General features: G+C 37.7%; 1 protein-coding gene across 4 annotated transcripts in view; it reads right to left on the reverse strand.

The window, feature by feature from the left end:
• The window catches only part of LOC145673404 (uncharacterized), a 491,254-nt gene that overhangs the window by 412,959 nt on the left and 58,727 nt on the right, over window positions 1-19,568 (reverse strand). For all 4 annotated transcript variants that reach the window (XM_081743072.1, XM_081743073.1, XM_081743074.1 and 1 more), the window contains exon 3: window positions 11,198-11,278. In XM_081743072.1, coding sequence (XP_081599198.1) covers window positions 11,198-11,278 — 81 coding nt within the window. The remainder of the gene's footprint in view (window positions 1-11,197; window positions 11,279-19,568) is intronic.

Genomic DNA, 19,568 nt, shown 5'->3' on the forward strand with positions numbered 1-19,568 from the left:
GTACAACTTATTCGAACAATCAGTGTTTTTAATGTGATTTCTATTAACTTATGAACCATTCATTATATATTATTAACAATATAATAACGCAAAAACTTAATGTTTTCTACGAACTATATTTTAGTTTAGTCAGTGTATTCTTGCGCTGTGAACTGGCAACGGTGTGACGCGCGAAGAAGAAAGGGAGAGCGTCGATTTCTGCAAAACGACATGGACTGATTAAACACAAGCTCTCAGGTGGAATTAGTCAATTGAATTGAATACTTTTCTAATAGTGCTACACCAAATTTGTATATTTAACAGTGGTGATATTGTGAAATCAATAATGTCTTTTATCGTATTATTGTAATGAACATCTTCACAGTTAAAATCAATGAAGAAACTCCTCTTTGATTCGTCGTGCATTCCAGAAATGAAACCATCGAGCTGTCATCTTCAAGTAGCAATGTAAACGAAATCTCCCTTATGAACTTGTATGGATGTTCGTCGTTACGTCCGTCTATACCGTCGTGCGCGCTTACGTGTTGTTCCGAAATCTTTGGGCCAATTTCTTTTCGAGTGAAATGTTAAAAGTAATATGAAAATATTAGTATTGTTCTAAATCATATGTAGTATAACCCACATAGTGCATATTAATACAAAGTTATCTACAATTCTTGTTATCATTTCTAAAAGTGATGATAGTGCTAACCAGATGTGTTTAATACGTTATGCCGTTTTTCTTAGTGATTGAAATGTGTACCAATTAAAACGTACACGATGTGAAGTGTTTGTCAGAAGGTAAGGTATCTATCAATAGAGAAGTTCAAACATTTACTTTCGTCTCCCACTACTCATCTGGTGTTAATCACGCATGGCTGTCCTACCTTGCACTTTTTTACAGGTATTGATCAGTGTAACTTGGAGCTGACGCAACAGCGACGGTGGGTATACGGCTCATGCCTCTGATACGTATAACGCCCGAATCTTAGGACCGTGGAGGAGTGAAGATACTTGTTTATTGCCAGTCTCTTACGTCATTTTACTAATTTGTGCATTTGAATGATGTTGTAAAGGAGATTTTTGAGAGATCCAAGGTTCGAATCCTATTATTATTATTAGTCGGTCTTCTCGAACTGGAACAAACGAGTATCGAACCCCATTATATCTGGCGCTTCGAATACGGACATCCGGAACTCGAACCCAGGACCGGCACTCCCCTTATAAACTATTCTCAGGACACAAAGGGCAACAAAACCTTACCTCAATTCTTATAAATATTTATACAAAGTTTGAGGTCCACACACCTCGAACCGTTCGCCTGATTATCCCCTGCTCCCAGAAATGCTTTTAGTGTCTTACCCCTACAGTATATTTTTCCCTTGGTATTATATAGTATGCTAAATTCCTCCAGGGGTTTGGGGTGTATCATACGAGCTACTAAACTTTTTTCTTTATGACCTTTCCGCACTATATTTAAACATATCACAGTAAGAATGGAATATTATAGTACCACCCGACTGTCGTTGCTGTGCAAAATTTCATCATAATATGACATAGGACAATGAGTAGAATTAACGTTGTAAGATTTGAAATCAAATTTGCAATACTGCAAGTAAAAAAACACATGTGATAAGAAGTCTCATATTTGAAAATAAATTCGGCTTAAACTGACTGAGACTACATATAAGTCTCAACAAAACTTGTGGAATATTTAGAATAAATGTTGCTAAAAAACAACGTTCTTAGCGTGAACTCGAACCAAGACCCTACACGTAGAAGTCCAATACACTAACCACTCATCTAATAAACCTAACAGAAAGCATTCCTTTGTTTAAATTTATAACGGAGGGACAATATTTTGCGTAGGTCTAATTCTCTCTCTCTCTCTCTCTTGTTTTTTTATCTTATGTTTCACAAATATCATGTTTCGGACATTTTTGAATATTAGCTATGCGTTATGTCTGATTATTTGGCTGTTTGTTTTAGCAGACGGTTCTTCCAAATAAAACTTAACTAACACTGTAGTAACTAATGTTTTGTTTACTGATTTTTTTTAGAGGAGGAAGAATTTAAATTTTTGGCTAGCTCATGGCAACTTAAGAATTGCAGTCACCGTTCTGGGCCAGAGGTGAACATCCATTAGTGTTGGGCAAATTTCAATTGAATTAACAATTAATCTGTAAATTTAATTGTTAATTGCAATTAACAATTGAAGTAAGTAATGGTTAACTGTTAATTGCAGTTGGCCATTAATAATGGAGAATCAATTACCATTAATCAATTGATTGAAAGTAATTGCAGTGGAAAGTAATTGGAATTGAATTCAGTCATTCAATTGCAATTGGAATTAATTGGCAATTAATTCAATTGCAATTGATTTCCACAGCAATTACTTTCAATTGATTGATCAATTGCAATTGATTTTCACTGATTAATTTTCAACACTGTTGTTCAGAGAGGGCGTGGGACAATGAAAACTTTAGCCACGACCAATTGACTCCACCCATCGTGACCCACGACCCACCGTGACCCACTCTAAGCAATCATCCACCATGAACCACTTTCACCCACTGTGACCCACAGACCCAACGAAACCCATTGTCATCAACTCTGACCCATGATTCACGCCCTCTTCTCTACTGACTAAAGAGTTTAAACTTGAAATAAAACAAGCCTATGAAATTATCACTCATCGGAGTTTGAATTTCTACGATCAATCGCTCAAGCACTCCTCTATTACAATAACGGCGGATCTGACCTTTCTAATATAAATAAAATAAAGAGTTAGTTTATGTCTGTCTGTCTATCTTTGTGCGGCCTGTGGGCCAGACGAGTGGACGAAAACTTTTCAAAATTTGGTCACGGGTGGCTTGGTCTAGGCCTCAGATCAAGACGAAGTTTTTTTTTCAAATTTCGAACTAAGGGGGTCTCATGGGGACGTTTTCCGGGACCGGCCTGGGGACCAGACAAGTTGACCGAGAGTAACCAAATTTTGGTCACGGGTACCTTGGTCCAAGTCCCACACCAGGGAAAAGCGATTTTGACAAAATTCAAACCAGGGGGTCTCAGGGGGGCGTTTACTGGGACATGTAAAAGTAGTAGAAAATGACCGATATTAGTGTCGATTTCATAGTCTTCGCGGTCGCTGAGATCAATGGTGAAACTCCGATCGCATTAACTTCCAAATTCACCCTATTCGGCTGCGAGCCGGGGTCAACGGGGAGGGGGGAGGGTTACCGAAACGTAAAAGTAATCCAAAATGACCGATATTAGTTTCAAATCCATAGTTTTCGCGGTCGCTGAGATCAATGGTGACACTACCATTAGTGATGGCTTTCAAATTCATTCACCGTTGTATGTGAGCCTTAGGTCACCAGAGGGAGGAATTCCGAGACATGTAAAATAATCGAAAATGACCGATATTAATGTCAAATTCATAGTTTCTGGGATTGCTGAGCTCAATGGTGAAACTCAAGACCGCGTTTACTTTCACATTTAGCTCCCATTAGCTAAGGAACGGAGGCATTATAAAGGGGATCAAGAGACATGTAAAAATAATCCACAATGATCGATATTACTGTTAAATCCGTAGTTTCCGCGGTCGCTGAGATCAATGGTGATACTTTCATTAGCGATGATTTTCAAATTTAACCACCATTGTATGCGGGCCGGGAGTCACCGGAGGTGGAGAATTGCAAGACATGTAAAAATAATAGAAAACGACCTATATTAGTGTCAAATCCATAGTTTTAGCTGTCGCTGAGATGAATGGTGATACTTCCACAGGCGTTGACTTCTAAATGCAGTCCCCATCGGCTGCGGGCCAAAGGCGTTGTTTTTTGAAAATTGGAATCAGAAGATCATAGGGGCTTTTACCGGGATATGTAAAAAGTAGTAGAAAATGACATATGTTAGTGTCACATTCATAGTTTTCGCGGTATCGGCTGGGTGCAAGAGGATTTTTTTTCACAATTCGAACCAAGGGGGTCTGAGGGGGCGTTCACCGGGACATGTAAAAGCAGTAGAAAATGACCAATATTTGTGTCGAATCCATATTTATCGGGGTTGCTCAGATGTATAGTGACACCCCCGTTAGTGTTTACGTTCAAAGTCAGCTCCCATCGGCCTTCCCAATGAAAACACATGTACGTTGTTGGATATATATTCACACAAAATATATATCCAATTTTAGAAATGTTTCTTAATTGTTCTCCCGTTGTTCAGTTTGTTTACATTGATATTTTATCTGACCCGTGCGAAGAACGGGTATAACAGCTAGTACGAAATGGTAAAGTGTTTGTCATGGACCAAATTACAATGAATTCAATTATATAGATAATTATTATAATTATCATTGATAATTATTTCCTTGTTGAATTATAGATACTTTTCAGTTGAAAAAAGAATAAAATTTGAAAGTCCCAAATCAAAGTAAAGCAGACCAACGTAAAGGAAAAATGTATAATATTTTTCATATAATTAAGCGTACCGTACAAACTTAAAATTTCCATGTAATTAAGCTAAATTTCCATTTTTTTATTCGTTTTGTAAGCTTATTTCCACGTTTTGTGCGTCACCAGAAATGGGTCAATGTTATCCTACAAATATGGCGGGAAAAGTTAATGCTGTTCCATCAGAAACGATTTCAAGGTCATTTCCTTCACATCGTCTTGTCGTGTTTTCTACCGTTTTCTAAGCCTATTTCCACGTTTTGTGAATCGATGGTAGTGGGTCAAAATGGGCATTCAATGTGGGAAGAAAAATGAACCACTCTCCCACCAGTATCGAATTTCGTGGTCGCTTTTTTGGCATTGTTTAGTGCATGTTTTGTTCCGTTTCTGTGCATATTTTCACGTTTTGTGCGCCACCGAAAGTGGGTCAAAGAAGACCTACAAATATGGCAGAAAAAGACATATTCATCCCATATTCAAGAGGGGGCGCGGTGGCTCAGTGGTTGAGCGTTCATCTCCGGTGCTTGGGGTCCCTGGTTCGATCCCAGCTCACGCCGTGTGGACTTTGTAGTGGACAAACACCGTGCTCGTGGGTTTTCTGGGGGTTCTTGACGTTTTTTCATCACACATGCAAGGACCATTTTGACCCACTTCTACTGATGCACAAAGCGACACAAATCATGCATAAAAAATGTGAAGGAAACGACATCGACATTCGATGATGACGGAACAGCATTAAGTTATTCCGCTATACTTGTAGGCCATTTCGACCCATTTTTGTTGTCGCAGTAGAGTGGAAATAGGAGCACAAAACGGTACAAAACAGGCACTATACGATGCGAAAGAAACGACCTCCAAATTCGATAGTGGCGGAACAATGGCTGTTTTTTCTCACACCTTAATGGACCATTTTGACACATTTCTGGTGATGCTCAAAACGTGGAAGTAGGCGAACAGAACGGTACAAAATACACACTAAACGATGTGAAGAAATGGTCCTCCAAATTCGTTGGTGGCGGAACAGCATTAACTTGTTTCGTTATATTCGTAGGTCCATTTTGACTCACTTCCGGTGACGCACAAAACGTACAAAACAGGCACTAAACGATGCGAAACAAACGACCCCGAAATTCGATAGTGGCGGAACAGTGAGCCATCTAACTCCCACTTTAAAGGCCCGTTTAACTCACCTCAGGTGATCCAGAAGACGAGAAATAGATGCAGAAAACTTTTTTTAAAATTTGCTAAGCGATGCGAAAGAAACGATCTAGAAATTCGATAGTGTCGGAACAGTAGGTCATTTTCGTCACACCTTGGAGGCTAATCTTGACACACTTCTGGTTCTGGTGACGCACAAAACGTGGAAATGGGACACAAATGGCACAAAACAGGCATTAGTCAATGCGAAAGAAGGACCTCGAAATTCGGTAGTGGTGGAGCAGTGAGTCATTTAACTCCCACTTTGAAGGCCCGTTTAACTCACTTCCGGTGACTCACAAGACGAGGAAGTAGGCACAGAAAACTTTTTAAAAAATAATCACTAAACGATGCGAAAGAAACGACCTAGAAATTCGATAGTGGCGGAACAGTGGGTCATTTCCGTCACACTTTGGAGGTCCATTTTGACACAGTTCTGGTGACGCACAAAACGTGGAAACAGGGGCACGAAACGGCACGAAACATTCACTAGTCGATGCGAAAAGAAGGACCTCGAAATTCGGTAGTGGCGGAGAAGTGGGTCATTTTCGCCCCACCTTCGAGGCCCATTCGAGACCTCTTCCAGTGACGCACAAATCGTCGAAATAGGCGCATAAAAGGGTACGCGATGTGAAATTAACGATCTAGAAATTCGATAGTGGCGGAACTCTTGGTTATTTTTGTCCCATCTTGGAAGCCCATTTTGATCCACTTCCGGTAACGCACAAAACGTGGAAATAGGGGCACGAAACGGCACGAAAATTCACTAGTCGATATGAAAGGAAGGACCTCGAAATTCGCTAGTAGCGAAGCAGTGGGTTATTTTCGTCCTACCTTCGTGGCCCATTTTGACCATCTTCCAGTGACGCACAAAACGTCGAAATAGGCGCACAAAAGGGTACGCGATGTGAAATTAACGACCTCGAAATTCGACAGTGGCGGAACTCTTGGTCATTTTCGTCCCATCTTGAAAGCCCATTTTGACCCACTTCCGGTAACGCACAAAACGTGAAAATACGCGCTAAAAACGGCAAGAAACTGGTACTAAACGATGCGAAAGAAGCGACCTCGAAATTCGTTGATGACGGAACAGTGATTCATTTTCGTCCCAACTTGGGGACTCATTTTAACCCACTTCCCATAACGCACAAAACGTGGAAGTAAACACACAAAACGGCATAAAACGATGTGTAGGCAAAAACCTGGAAATTCATTGGTGGCGGAACAGCAATAACTTGTTCCGCCATATTGGTAGGCCCATTTTGACCCACTTTCGGTGACGCACAAAATGTGGGAGTAGGCTCACAAAGCGACACAGAACACGCACAAAAGATGCAAAACAAAGTACCTCGAAATTCGTTGGTGGCGGAAAAAGTTAATGATGCCGTGAGCACCAATATAAGTACAGTATATACTGTAGTTCTTACCATCAAAGCTGAGAACTGCACGGTCCAATTTTTTAGGCAAAGTAGAAGCCCAACCGGGATAGTGATGTCAACCGGCTCGGCTCGGTTCAACTGAGCGAACAGCTTGAGCTGGCTTGGTTAGGATGACCCATCGACTGGGCTCAATTGAGCCGATGGCTTGAGCCGGCTCGGTAGGGACGAGTCATCGACTAGGCTCGATTGGAGCTAATGGCTCGAACCAGCTCCGTTGAAACGAGTCCATAGGCTGGGTTCGAGTCAGCTCAACTGAGCCGATGGCTCGAACCTGCTTGGTTTGGGTAAGCAATCAGCTGGGTTCGGTTCAGCTCGTGTGAGCCACCGGCTCGAGCTGGCTCGGTTGGATGAGCTGTTGGCTCGGCTCACTTCTCTGTTCGGCTCGATAAGTTAATGAGCTGTGAGAGAGCCGCTTGAGTCGTTAGAAACCCTAAACCCGGGTCGAGCAGTTTTGAACATGTTTGGCTGGAGTCCTATAACTTTTAACGATTTTTAGTTCGACCCCGAATACTTGCTCCTCCCGAACTCAAACCTAGAACCTCGTGACCGATGTCCTTGCCTCCTGAAGATTTCTTGACGACCGAGATCGACAGTCAACTAATTTCTAGTATTCAGATACAAACCACCTATATTCCATTTTTATACTCGGTGTTATAATAATTATTAGTTATAGAAGTAGTAGTAGTAGTAGTATCATGGATAATTATATTGTCTATGTAGGATACTTGAAGAGAGAAGTATACTACTTGGAACTACACAAAGTATTTAGCCCGAATTGGCTCGTTTTGGCTCGACTCGACTTGAAACTCGATCCGAATTGAGTCGAGTTAGGGGAAATTTTTCGAGCCGAGTTCTCGAGTCGAGCTCAAAGATGTCTGCTTCGAGTCGAGTTGAGTTTTAAAGAAAACTCGCTGGAACTCGCTCGTGTCCATCCCTATTGTATGCATGAAGGGCATATAGAGTTCTTTCGAGGGAGATAGAGTCATAAACATAATATATTTTTTAAAAAAAAATGCTTAGTTTCACAGCTTTCTTCCCAGGGGGGCAAAGGGATGGTAGTTATAAGTACCTTTTTTGAAATATGTAAAACAGTAACAAGTGCACAACACAATATACACATATTTTCTTATCTTCAGTTTTAATTGTTGATTTCAATTGCAATTAACAATTACAAGTTTCAATTGCAATTAACAATTAAATGTTTCAATTGCACTCTTTGCGATTGACAATTAACAATTAAAAGTTTCAATTGCCTGGTGACCAATTAACAATTAACAACTGACGAAAAATTAATTGCAAATTTTATGATTGAATTCAATTGCGATTGAAATTAATTGTCAATTACAAATTGAAATCAATTGCAATTGAAATCAATTGCAATTGATTTTCAGAGCAATTACTTTCAATTGATTGATCAATTGCAATTGATTTCAATTGATTTTGCCCAACACTGACATCCATGCAAGCGCTTGGGCGAAATTTCTCCCACATTTATCATTCTCCCCCTCCCCGCCAGAAAAAGTGTCCTAAATTGTTAGCGAGATTTCTTCCCTCCTCTAATGAATTCCACTCTGATTTGATTGTTACATACATAGGAGAGTATATTACTTGGTAGCAAGGGCGTAATCAGGATTTGATTACGGGGGGCCCTGGTTAACGTTCATTTGGGTGGAGTCCAGGATCCACCACCGGAAAAATTTTCAATAAAACCGCAATCTTAGGGTAGAGACATACAAAAGAGACCTCGCGATCGAGGTTGAGGTTTAAGTAGTGGTCGCTACCTCGATGTCTAGGTCTAAATGGATGAAGGGCACACATAGAGAGGAGGTCGCACCTTCGCTGTAAGTCCTCAGTTTGAGGAGAAACATTACTGTAACGCGTCTGAAATGATTGCACAAAAATCATGCAAAACAACATTTTGAAATTGAAAGGACCAAGCAGTTTATAAAGACGGATGGACAAGAGACCAGACATGAGAAATGCTAAAGTCTCGTTTCTTGTTTCGCAAAAATATTTGAGTCTCATCTCTATCACCAAAATCAAAACTATTACATTTTTTCAATTTTCTGTGAAGAAATGCTCTCATCCAGCACTCTGGCGAGAAATCATTTCCCAGAAAAATTTTTAAAAAACAAGTATGTTTTCAGGTTTCGATTTGGAGGTGGTATTAACTTCAGCAAATGAAGTTTCGTCACTGCAACTCCATTATCCGACATTTCCTCCCTATGGATATATGCTTCTCTTTATAGGTATTCCTTTACCTTATATCAGAAACGAATTTAGAATAAACCTTTTTTTCTATTAACCTCGGAATTAGAACGAGAAGTGGAGTTTTAAGCATAGATATAATTAACAGTAGCTTCTTTTTTCTTTAGAAATTCCACAATTTACGAACTTCAACCCGAAAGCCACCTCCCTGTAACAGTCGCTGCCTTATATAATAATAAGCTACAGTATAATTCTCAAATAAATATGAATAACTTATCTGACATTCACATTTCAGTTGCTATTTTCTTCCGTTCTCTATTTAAAACGTGTCTATTACGATGTTGTTTGTGGTTCTTATCCCATATTGCTGGAACATACCTCACTAGTTCTATTAATATGTCTTTCATAATCAAATTTAATAGTGCAGCTAAACCTCTCGAGCATAGACATACAGAATCCTCTGCAGACGAAATTCTAAACAAATGAAGACTTTATTCCGTGCAGTTCGGGTGAGCTTTTACATGTCTACTTACAAAATCAAGATTTGCGACAAAATATGGATGCTATCCGATCATTTTGTCTCAAATTCTAAATTTACACATGTGACTGTATCTTTCATCATATTTGCATCTCTCGTTCTCCAATGTCGTCAGCTATGACATAAGATTGCTTGGGAGCAAAGCTTCAAATCATAAAAGCTCTGTACCAATGGGCTAACTCTCACTAAACATTTAATTAAATATATGTGTTTTGACACTGAAGGAGACGAGATTCGCTCTTCCTACCCTCCTGAAATGACAGAATATGTATTCAGGCTCTGGCAAAGTCATTTCAGATCAAATGACTGAAAGAGTGTTCATATATTCTAACAGCAACAGGATTGGTCTTTCATTTCTTGTTGCACTTTATCTTCACAAATAGGACAAATATCAAGTAATATGTTTACCATAAGAAGTACACGTCTGAGATTCATCTCATTTTGGAGAAATGATGTTGTAGACGGTAGTGGGAATTTCGTCCAAGTGTACGGGAATTTTCACTGTCTGGTAATTATGCAACCCACCTTCCTTTAAAGCTAATTCAGTTTCAATACTTCCTGGGAAATTCTTTGGACACAACTGGTGGAGCACTTTTGCCGTAAATCTCCTTATGGGCGTGCCATCCAGAAGTGTCCCTTACTGTACATCTTGGATGGGAAACACTATTGCATCCGCCATCCTACCCGGACATTGCACCGTCCAATTATTACCTGTTTCATTTCTTGGACAATCACCTTAGAGGACGCAAGTTCAAATCCCTAGTAGGGGTGCAAAATGCACTTGTTATCTTCTTCGCTTCACGGCCCACCAAGTTCTACCGCGATGGTATCAATGGCCTTCCAGAACGTTGGCAGAAGGTCTTCGATGCTGATGGGGACTACTTTTGATCTTCCGGGGATATCAAATGCATTTCAGAAACAATTCATCCAATTATATCCGCTAAAGAGAACACTACAAAGTATTAATCAATTGAAAAGTGTCGTTATTATTCTTATTATTTTCTTGAATATGTTATCTGTACGAATACTTCTTCCGTGTATGACTTTATAATATTTTAATTTTATTCTTTTCTTGCAGAAAGAAACTCGATACATACTCGATATGAATGGTATCATTGAAATTGCACGAAACATGATAATGTAGGAATACCCTTTCGAATCACTGTGTGTGTATATATATATATATACTGTATGGCTTGAAGTAATAGGATGTAATAGGTCTAGTCGTGTAACCAAAAATATGATCTGGCAATCACTGGTCGGGACTTTCAAACTGAATCGGCTGCTCCAGTTTTTATTTCGTTGCTTCCGATGCCCGTTAAATGGAGGCCAACTAAATCAAGAGATGAATTTATTTTGTAACACTTAACATTAATACTTACCATCACTGTTGTAATTGATTTCACCATCTAAAATTTCCTTTACGTTCCTTAAGCGTATTATAGTTGTTACATCATAAACACCTGAAACAAAAAAAGAGCACATATTTAACGACAATGTTAGTGAACTGGAAGAGACAAAGTAATATGTTTTTGTGTTCTCCTGAATTTTCATTTCAAATACACTACATAGCAATAGAAATACAAGAAAAGTTAATAGATTTTAATTTACCTATATTACGCTCTTCAAATCAAATATTGACTTTTTTCTCAATACGGTAGAGTCACGAAAACTCGGCCTAATGTAGACCGAAGGGGGGTAGTTAGTGATGGGCAGTGGGAATATTCCTGGTGGGAAGGAATTTAAAAATGGTAATATTCCCGGGTTTTTTCCCTGGCGTATAAATTCCAGGGAAGGAATTTATTTCCATTTCTTTACTTTATCTTCCAAATTATAAGAACCATATGACTAATTACTTTATTTTAATATATTATGACTTACTTCTAGGTTTTAAAGAATTTGGAGGTAAAAAAAAAATAAACTTCTTTGACAGTACTTTATATAACTAATAATATGATTTTTTAAGTTCCATTTCCATTTGCACTAAAAAGTAGAGTAATTGCTTAGTATTGGGGAGCCAAAACTAGCAAAAAGTAGGATGATTTACGGAAGAAATGACTTGATAGTGTTGTTCAAGTAGTCAAGAAAGTATCGAACACATTTTTTAAGGATAGTAGAGGATTTGTACAAACCGTAAAGATAAGTCAAAGTGAGTTATGTGAGAAAAGAAAGTGAATTGTTGGTAACGAAGATAGAGAAAACGTGCCCTGCGGGGCTCTAACCCGCCTTCACTCGCTTACGCTCGTTCGGTAAAGCTGCCTAAATTTAATGTTGGTAAAGTAATTTAACGTATGAAACCATAAAACAACCGCTTCGGAATAGAATATCGCCAAAAAGTAGGTGCAAAATCTGACCCGCCAAAGCTAAACAATCGCCAAAAGTAGCAAAGTACTAATTTACAAATGATGGAAAGAAACCATTTTGTAAAGTAATGCAGAATTATGTAGAAATAGAAATGAAACACTATTAATAACCTCTGAACCATCGTTAGTAATAGACGTCTGTCTGTCTCCTCTCTCTGTCTCGAATTTCTGAAGAGGTACTCGAACTTTTTTATATGAGAATTAACGCATGGAATTTCGAGAAATGGGCAGGAAGAAAAGTCGTGTGTGGCAATGTTACATGCAAAATTATAAAAACAGGAAAGTATCTTGAAAATATCGTAAACATACATATTTATGCGCAAATGTTGAAAAAATATTGAGACATGTGTGTACTGGCAGTTACTCAACCTAATTTGTTTATAACATTTAAAAATTTAATATGTTTATAACATTAGTAGTAGAAGTTTAGAAAATCCACTAACATGTAAGTTTAAACTGTTTAGGGGTTTAAAAGTATGTGGACTTACCATTTTCGAAACATACATACTTTCATAGAACATATTGTAAATAAATATCCATTTTGCGTACTCTCTGAATATAATAAAATAGGGCCTACTAATAAAATAACATAACATCATTCAGAATATACATTCTAAAGACTCCCCTAGGGACAACAATAATAATATACTGTGATATAAAAATGAATTTAACTGAAATCATAATATAGTAATAGAATGCAATTTTCTTTGTGACTGTACATAAATTCCCGGAAAATTCCCATTTTGGGGAATCTTCCCGGGAATATTCCCAGGGAATATTCTCGAAAAAATCTTCCCGGGAATTTACCCATCACTAGGGGTAGTACGGGTGTTTCCTCAGAGTTGAGTTGATTTTCAGTTTAATGTCCCTTTCAGCAGCGATGCCATATGAGACAGGACCTATTAATTAACGTGGAACCCGAACCAAATGAGCTCCAACGGGGAATCGAACCCGGGTCTCCCATGCCAAAGGTGTTTCCTCAGAAAATGCAGTACTGTACTTGTATGTATTGGTTGCTTAAGAATACAACAGAGAATAAACTGCCCAAATGCAATTAAACAAAGGAAAAAGTACTATTTTATGAAGGTATAGAGCTTTTACATGAAAATGAAAATAAGTGAATACACACTGTACAGTAATTTAAATGATAAGACAGACCTCAGAAAAATAGCCCCGCAATGACCTTGAACGGGTTTGCGCGCAGGTTTTTTTTCGCCCTGCCAGGATGTGGCCGAGTTATCCGGACATTCGAGTCATTGAGTGCCGAGGTTTAAGGACTCCACTGTATTTATTTATTTACGTTGTTTACAAAATTTATAATACAGCCTTCACTTGATTTTAGACTTAAACTAGCATTATACTGTATATACAGGCCCGTATTTAGGTAAGTGCTATTCTGTGCTCGAGCACAGGGCAGCAGGATTTAGGGGAAGGCAAAATGTTGGATTTTTGTAAAGATTCACAATGAAGTAATATTCAAAACTAGCAACCCGTAGAGACCCTCACATGCGCGAGAAAATATGTTTAATTCGCTCAAATTACATAGTTACTAATTAGCTAGCTTATCTGATTATTTTTAAAAAGTCTTCCTCTCCCATCACCATCCTAAGTGGTAAGGCAGAATTTGAACATAATAAGAACTTATACCGTTAAACTCAGCGATCTCGAAAACTATTAATTCAATACCAATATCTGTCGTTTTCGATTACTTTTAAAATCTCGCTCATCCCTGGTTACTGGAAAATGAAATGAAATCTTAAAGTTTTACGACCCACGATTATGCTGGCTAGGCTAAAGGAGACGGTGATGATGAAAAATGAATGAAATGGTGGAATGAAGAAAGTAAGAGGAAACGGGAGAACTCCAAGAAAACCCACGGATATGTACCGAAGACCTCATGCACAAGAGGTGAACGCTCTACCACTGAGCCACAGCGGCCCCTTCCCTGGTGAATAGAGCATGTCCTTGAAGTTGAATTGGATTAAAACTGTCACTATTCATCTCAGCGACCCCAAAATCTATGAATTCAACTGAATATTAGTCGTTTTTGGAGGGGGTTCAAATTATTTAGAGCACAGCGGCGCTCAATACATAAGTACGGGCTTGCGTATATAGTTAATAAAAAACAAGCTAAAATATTAAAGTAGATAGAAACAATACTCTCTATATAGAAACAATAATCTCTATATACACTAGTGTGCAAAACGTCAGGACGAGATTGATCAATTAACGTAAAGTATTTCGTTGTTGATAGGAATATATAAAAGCCCCGTAGCATGTTGCCAGAGGTCTTCTACACACACACACTGAGTGAGACGTTGCATGGTATGATTATAACGCCGAATGTGTATGAAAGCCAAGACGAACGTGATATTTGGGAAGAATATTTCGGTTTTCTTTAATGTTGCCCACGAGAAGAGGAATTTCTCATCGCGTTTCTAAAACAAACAAAATAACATGAGAATTAACATTTTACATTCGAGAAGGGACAAGGCTAACTCAAATTATCGTCTTGCTTTCGAGATGAGAATCGAGACAAGACGAAAAGTATCCTAAACATTTCTCGTCTTATCTCGATTCTCGAAATAGTGGATGTCCATTCTTTAGGTAGCAATTCCTCTCTAGACTAAATCTTATAGGTTTTTTGTTACTTTGTATTTCAGAGCTCATTGAATAACGGTTTGTATAGGTACTTTTGTAGCAAAGCTTTTATAATTACCTCTGTATATCCAAACATTAATTTATTATATGCCTTACTGTTCAGTGATATTCAGTTATTTTTATTACAGTTATTTTCCTTAAAATATACAGTAGAATATTTTTTTACATGAAACTTTACTGGAACGCTTTCGTTTAAAATGTAGATAGTTGCAGAGGTGTGTTTTGAAGGTACGGAACCCCTTCAACGACATCCCTACTATTAAGTAAGTTTTGTCAAATTTTAGGGCAACTTTCAAATGTTTAATATTATTATTATTATTATTATTATTATTATTATTATTATTATTATTATTATTATTATTATTATTATTATTATTATTATTATTACTGAAGTGTTGAGAATTTAATGGTTCACTCTCTTCCACCCAGCTCCTGCCTAGTGGGCAATGTGCTGGGCAAACACCATGTGTATAGGTTTTCTCCGGGTTCCGCTTCCTCCCACTTTCTTTATTCCAATATTTCTTTCATTCTCATCATCCACGTCTTCTGTAACTTAGCCGGCGTAACATTATTAAAACCAAATTTTCTTAAGTCTCGTGTGATTTCAGTATATGAAATTCAGTACATTTCAGTACTTTCTACTTGAAATTTGCCTGGAAACGTAAAGCTTAACATTAAGCTAGTTGTAGTTACATGTTCTGATGGTCCTGACAATTTCGTAAATTTCGCCTAACGCTAGGGGCGATTTTACAGATTTTAATACAATCTGCTCTCATACGGAATATGTATTCTATATTATTATTATTATTATCATTATTATTATTATTATTATTATTATTATTATTATTATTATTATTATTATTAATAATAATAATAATAATAAATATTTTAGACCTCAATAGTACGTCCTATTGAAATGCAAATAAGCATACTAAAGTTAAGAGAATGAAAAGAAATTTTGTGGACAATCTATGAGGATGCATTGCCTTATAAGAGATTTTGGAAGGAAAAGAAGGGGGAAAATGTCAGCTCCTGGACCCCTAAAAGCACAATTACATAGCAGGCATATGCCTATCACGTTCCCCAGGTACATGAAAGTGTGCCCAGTATGTGCCTTATGTAACTATGAAAGAGAAATCACATGAATGGCAAGTGATAGTCACAGTCTATGTCCGCCTCCAGGCACATGCCTGACATGTATCTGGAGAACTTAACTAATATGTTCTAGGCATGTTCTTCCCCATACAGTAAACGAAATATGTTAAATCAAATTTATGCGTAATTTGTTTACATTAAGGTGTCTAAAAATGTTTTTAAAAAGTAAAAAAAAAAAAAATAGTGAGCCGGGGCTGGGTGCAAACCACCAACTTTTTGATTACTAAATGTGTGCTCTTCCGACTTGGCCACGAAGGTGACAAAAATAACGTCGCTTTTAGAGGAATAAATCTTTGGGATCTTTTTAATTTGGCTAATCAGAGTACTCTTGGAACACTGTATATTTGACAATAACCGTTTGGGATCAGATAAAATCCGCTCGTAATGTAATTTTGTAACAAATTGACGCGTGTCTTTTTACTTTATTTCATGGTTCTTCCATATTCGCTTTCAAATGATCGGCGACAATTGGCATCTAAAAATACAATAAAAAACAAAAATACAATACTTAATACCTAACTACGTAAATAATTAACTGTACACGTCTGTACGAAAGATTCATCTTAACTTTTATTCATCAGTTATGTCATCCCCTTTTTCTAAATTCATCTCCAAAATTTGATGCATCTTGTTGCGTCTTTTTTTCTAAGTAATTGTGTACTAGGACACAAATTATAGCAGAAAGCGCGAGAAACCGTTGCATGTTACTGCACATGAGCAAATGCAAACAGCTGACTGTCATTCGTGCGTCACTGCAGATATCAATTATGTACCATAAGTATCTGAAAACGTACGCACCTGAAGGAAGTACCTCGAACAGATATGTCCCAAGTGACGACAAAAACAAATGACTATCACAATTCGAATCTAAGCCTGGTACATTAATGTTACATTTGTGGTACATAGTCGCAAATATCAATTAGGTGTAAAAGCACCTAAAATTTTAGGTAGCTGAAGAACATACTTAGCACATGAATATCATATGTACCAAGTGTCGGGTACCTAATAAGTAGCTGGGACACCTAAATGGCACATGCCTAAAACATCTTGTGCTGTTAGGGAAAATACGAAAATCGAATGTTCGGATGCCTTAATAGAAATTAACTTGGACTTGTCTTCATTACGATACAGAGTGACACCATTTCTGTGGGTAAAAGACTTTATATTATGTATGCGTTGTATTAATATTTTAACAAAATACACATAGAATATAAAAAAGAATAGCTTCTATTTACAAATTTTGGTTGAATAGATATAAAGAAAATGTTGGAAGTGGTGAACGAAAATATTATTATTCTTTCTAGTAAGAGTGGAAGAACTCATAAACAATTCGACAATGAAATACTAACGTTTCAGACACATTAATGACTCACACCTTATGTGTTCATGAGTTGTTTGCTAACCACGCTAACTTTTCAGAAATACGAATCGAGATTGTAGACTGTGATGTCATGTTGTCAGTATTTCCCATCTGAAGGAAGTCGTTTCAACTCTAACTTGTAAGAACGAGAGAAATTGACTATTTTTCATGTTATTGTACGTCAGAAATATCAACATTGTAAATTATAATTTTTTTCTTAATTTTCTCAGAGGTAATCGAACCACAGGCCCTTAAATTACGAAACGAATCCTCAAGCCACTACCCTAAGGCTGCTCTGTTAATTAAGAGTGAAGAAACATTCGTGTGTGTAGCAAATTTCACGATTCCAATATTTTATTAATGACCAAAAACTGATTTCGGCCATGACAAAATATTATAGTCCAGAGAATTCAAATTTAAATTTAAAAAAAAGACTTAGAAACACGCAAGAACATAAAGCAGAAAGTGGTCTTAAGGGTAATTGAAATCCTTCCCTAACAGCACAGGATGTGCTAGGAATGTGCCATTTAAGTGTTCCAGCTACTTTTTAGGTACCCGATACTTGGCACATATGATATTCATGTGCTAAGTATGTACTTCAGCTATCTACAGTTTTAGGTACTTGTTACACCTAATTGATATTTGCAACTCTGTACCACAAATATAGCATTTATATACCTGGTTGTTTCGCACTCTAACAGTCATTTGTTTTTATGTCGTCACTTGGAGCATATATCTGTCATGTTCTAGGTACGTCCTTTAGGTACATATTGTTTCAGATACCCTAACAACACAAGGTGTACTAGGCATTCGCCATTTAGATGTTCTAAATTCATCTACATTTGATGCACTTATTGCTTCTTTTTCTAAGCGATTGTGTACTAGAAGCAACAAACGGATCAACTTTAGTAGATGGCAACTGTCGCCGATCATTTGAAAGTGAATATGGAAGGACCATGAAATAAAGTAAATAGACAGTCGTCAATTGGTTATAAAATTATATGGCGAGCAGGTTTTATCTTATCCCAAACGGTTATAATCGAATATACACGGTTAAAGGATCACTATGATTAGCCGAATGCAAAAGACTTCAATAATTTATCCCTCTATAAGCGACGTTCTCACCATCGCCACTGTGGCCAAGTCGAAAGAGCACGCGGCTAGTAATCCAAATGTTGGTGGTTCGCGCTCACCCTAGGGTAGCCCTGCATTTTTTTTACTTGTTTAACGTGTTGTTTAGACTCACCTTAATGTAAACACATTACGCATATAGGCGATTTAACATATTTTGGGTGAGTAATTTTGTGGTTCGTTGACGCTTACGGCATTGGGAACATATCTAGAACATACTAGGCACGTTCCCCAGGTATATGTCAGGCATGTGCTTAGGGGCGGACATAGACTGTGACTATCGTTTTCCATTCACGGACTGGACACATTCCCATATACCTGAGGGAACATGATAGGCATATGCCTGCTATGTAATTGTGCTGTTAGGGTTAACTGGAACGTACTGACTCAGACCACTCTTTTTCTTTTGATTCACCGAAAATATGTCCTAACTTCTCTCTATTATATTCGGTTATTCTCGTTTTACAGTCATTTCCAGTAACCTTGAACGAAAGGGACACTTAACACAGATACATCGAGGACATTTAATATTTCAAAGGCTCTCTCATCGGGAACCGAAACTGAGATTCCGTCTACTAAACTATCTGATGGGTGGGAAACCTGCTTCGTTCCCAAGGCAAGTAAGCTTGAGACGGACAACATCGTGCTCGTGGGTTTTCTCAGTACACTCCCACTTTCTCATTCCATCAATTCGTACATCATAATTCACTTGGTGTATTCGTAGTCTTACTCAACCTACCAGGCACAATTGTGGGACATTAAACGTAAAGATTACATTTTCAAGCTGTTAAGCAAAAACAATCCGAACCGAAATACAGTTGTATTTTCTATTGCTCATTAACCCTAACAGATCAAGATATGCTAGGTATGTGACATTTAAGTGTCCTAGATATTTTTTAGGTACTCGACACTTGGCACATATGATATTCATGTTCTAAGTATGTACTTCAACAACCTACAGTTTTAGGTACTTGTTACACGTAATTACTATTTGCAACTATGTACCACAAATATAGCATTTATATACCTGGCTCACTTTCGCACTCTAACAGTCATTTGTTTTTATGCTGTCACTTGGGACAT

Source organism: Thermobia domestica, chromosome 16 (assembly GCF_964235325.1).
Source record: "Thermobia domestica chromosome 16, izTheDome1.hap1.1, whole genome shotgun sequence".
NCBI lineage: Eukaryota > Metazoa > Arthropoda > Insecta > Zygentoma > Lepismatidae > Thermobia > Thermobia domestica.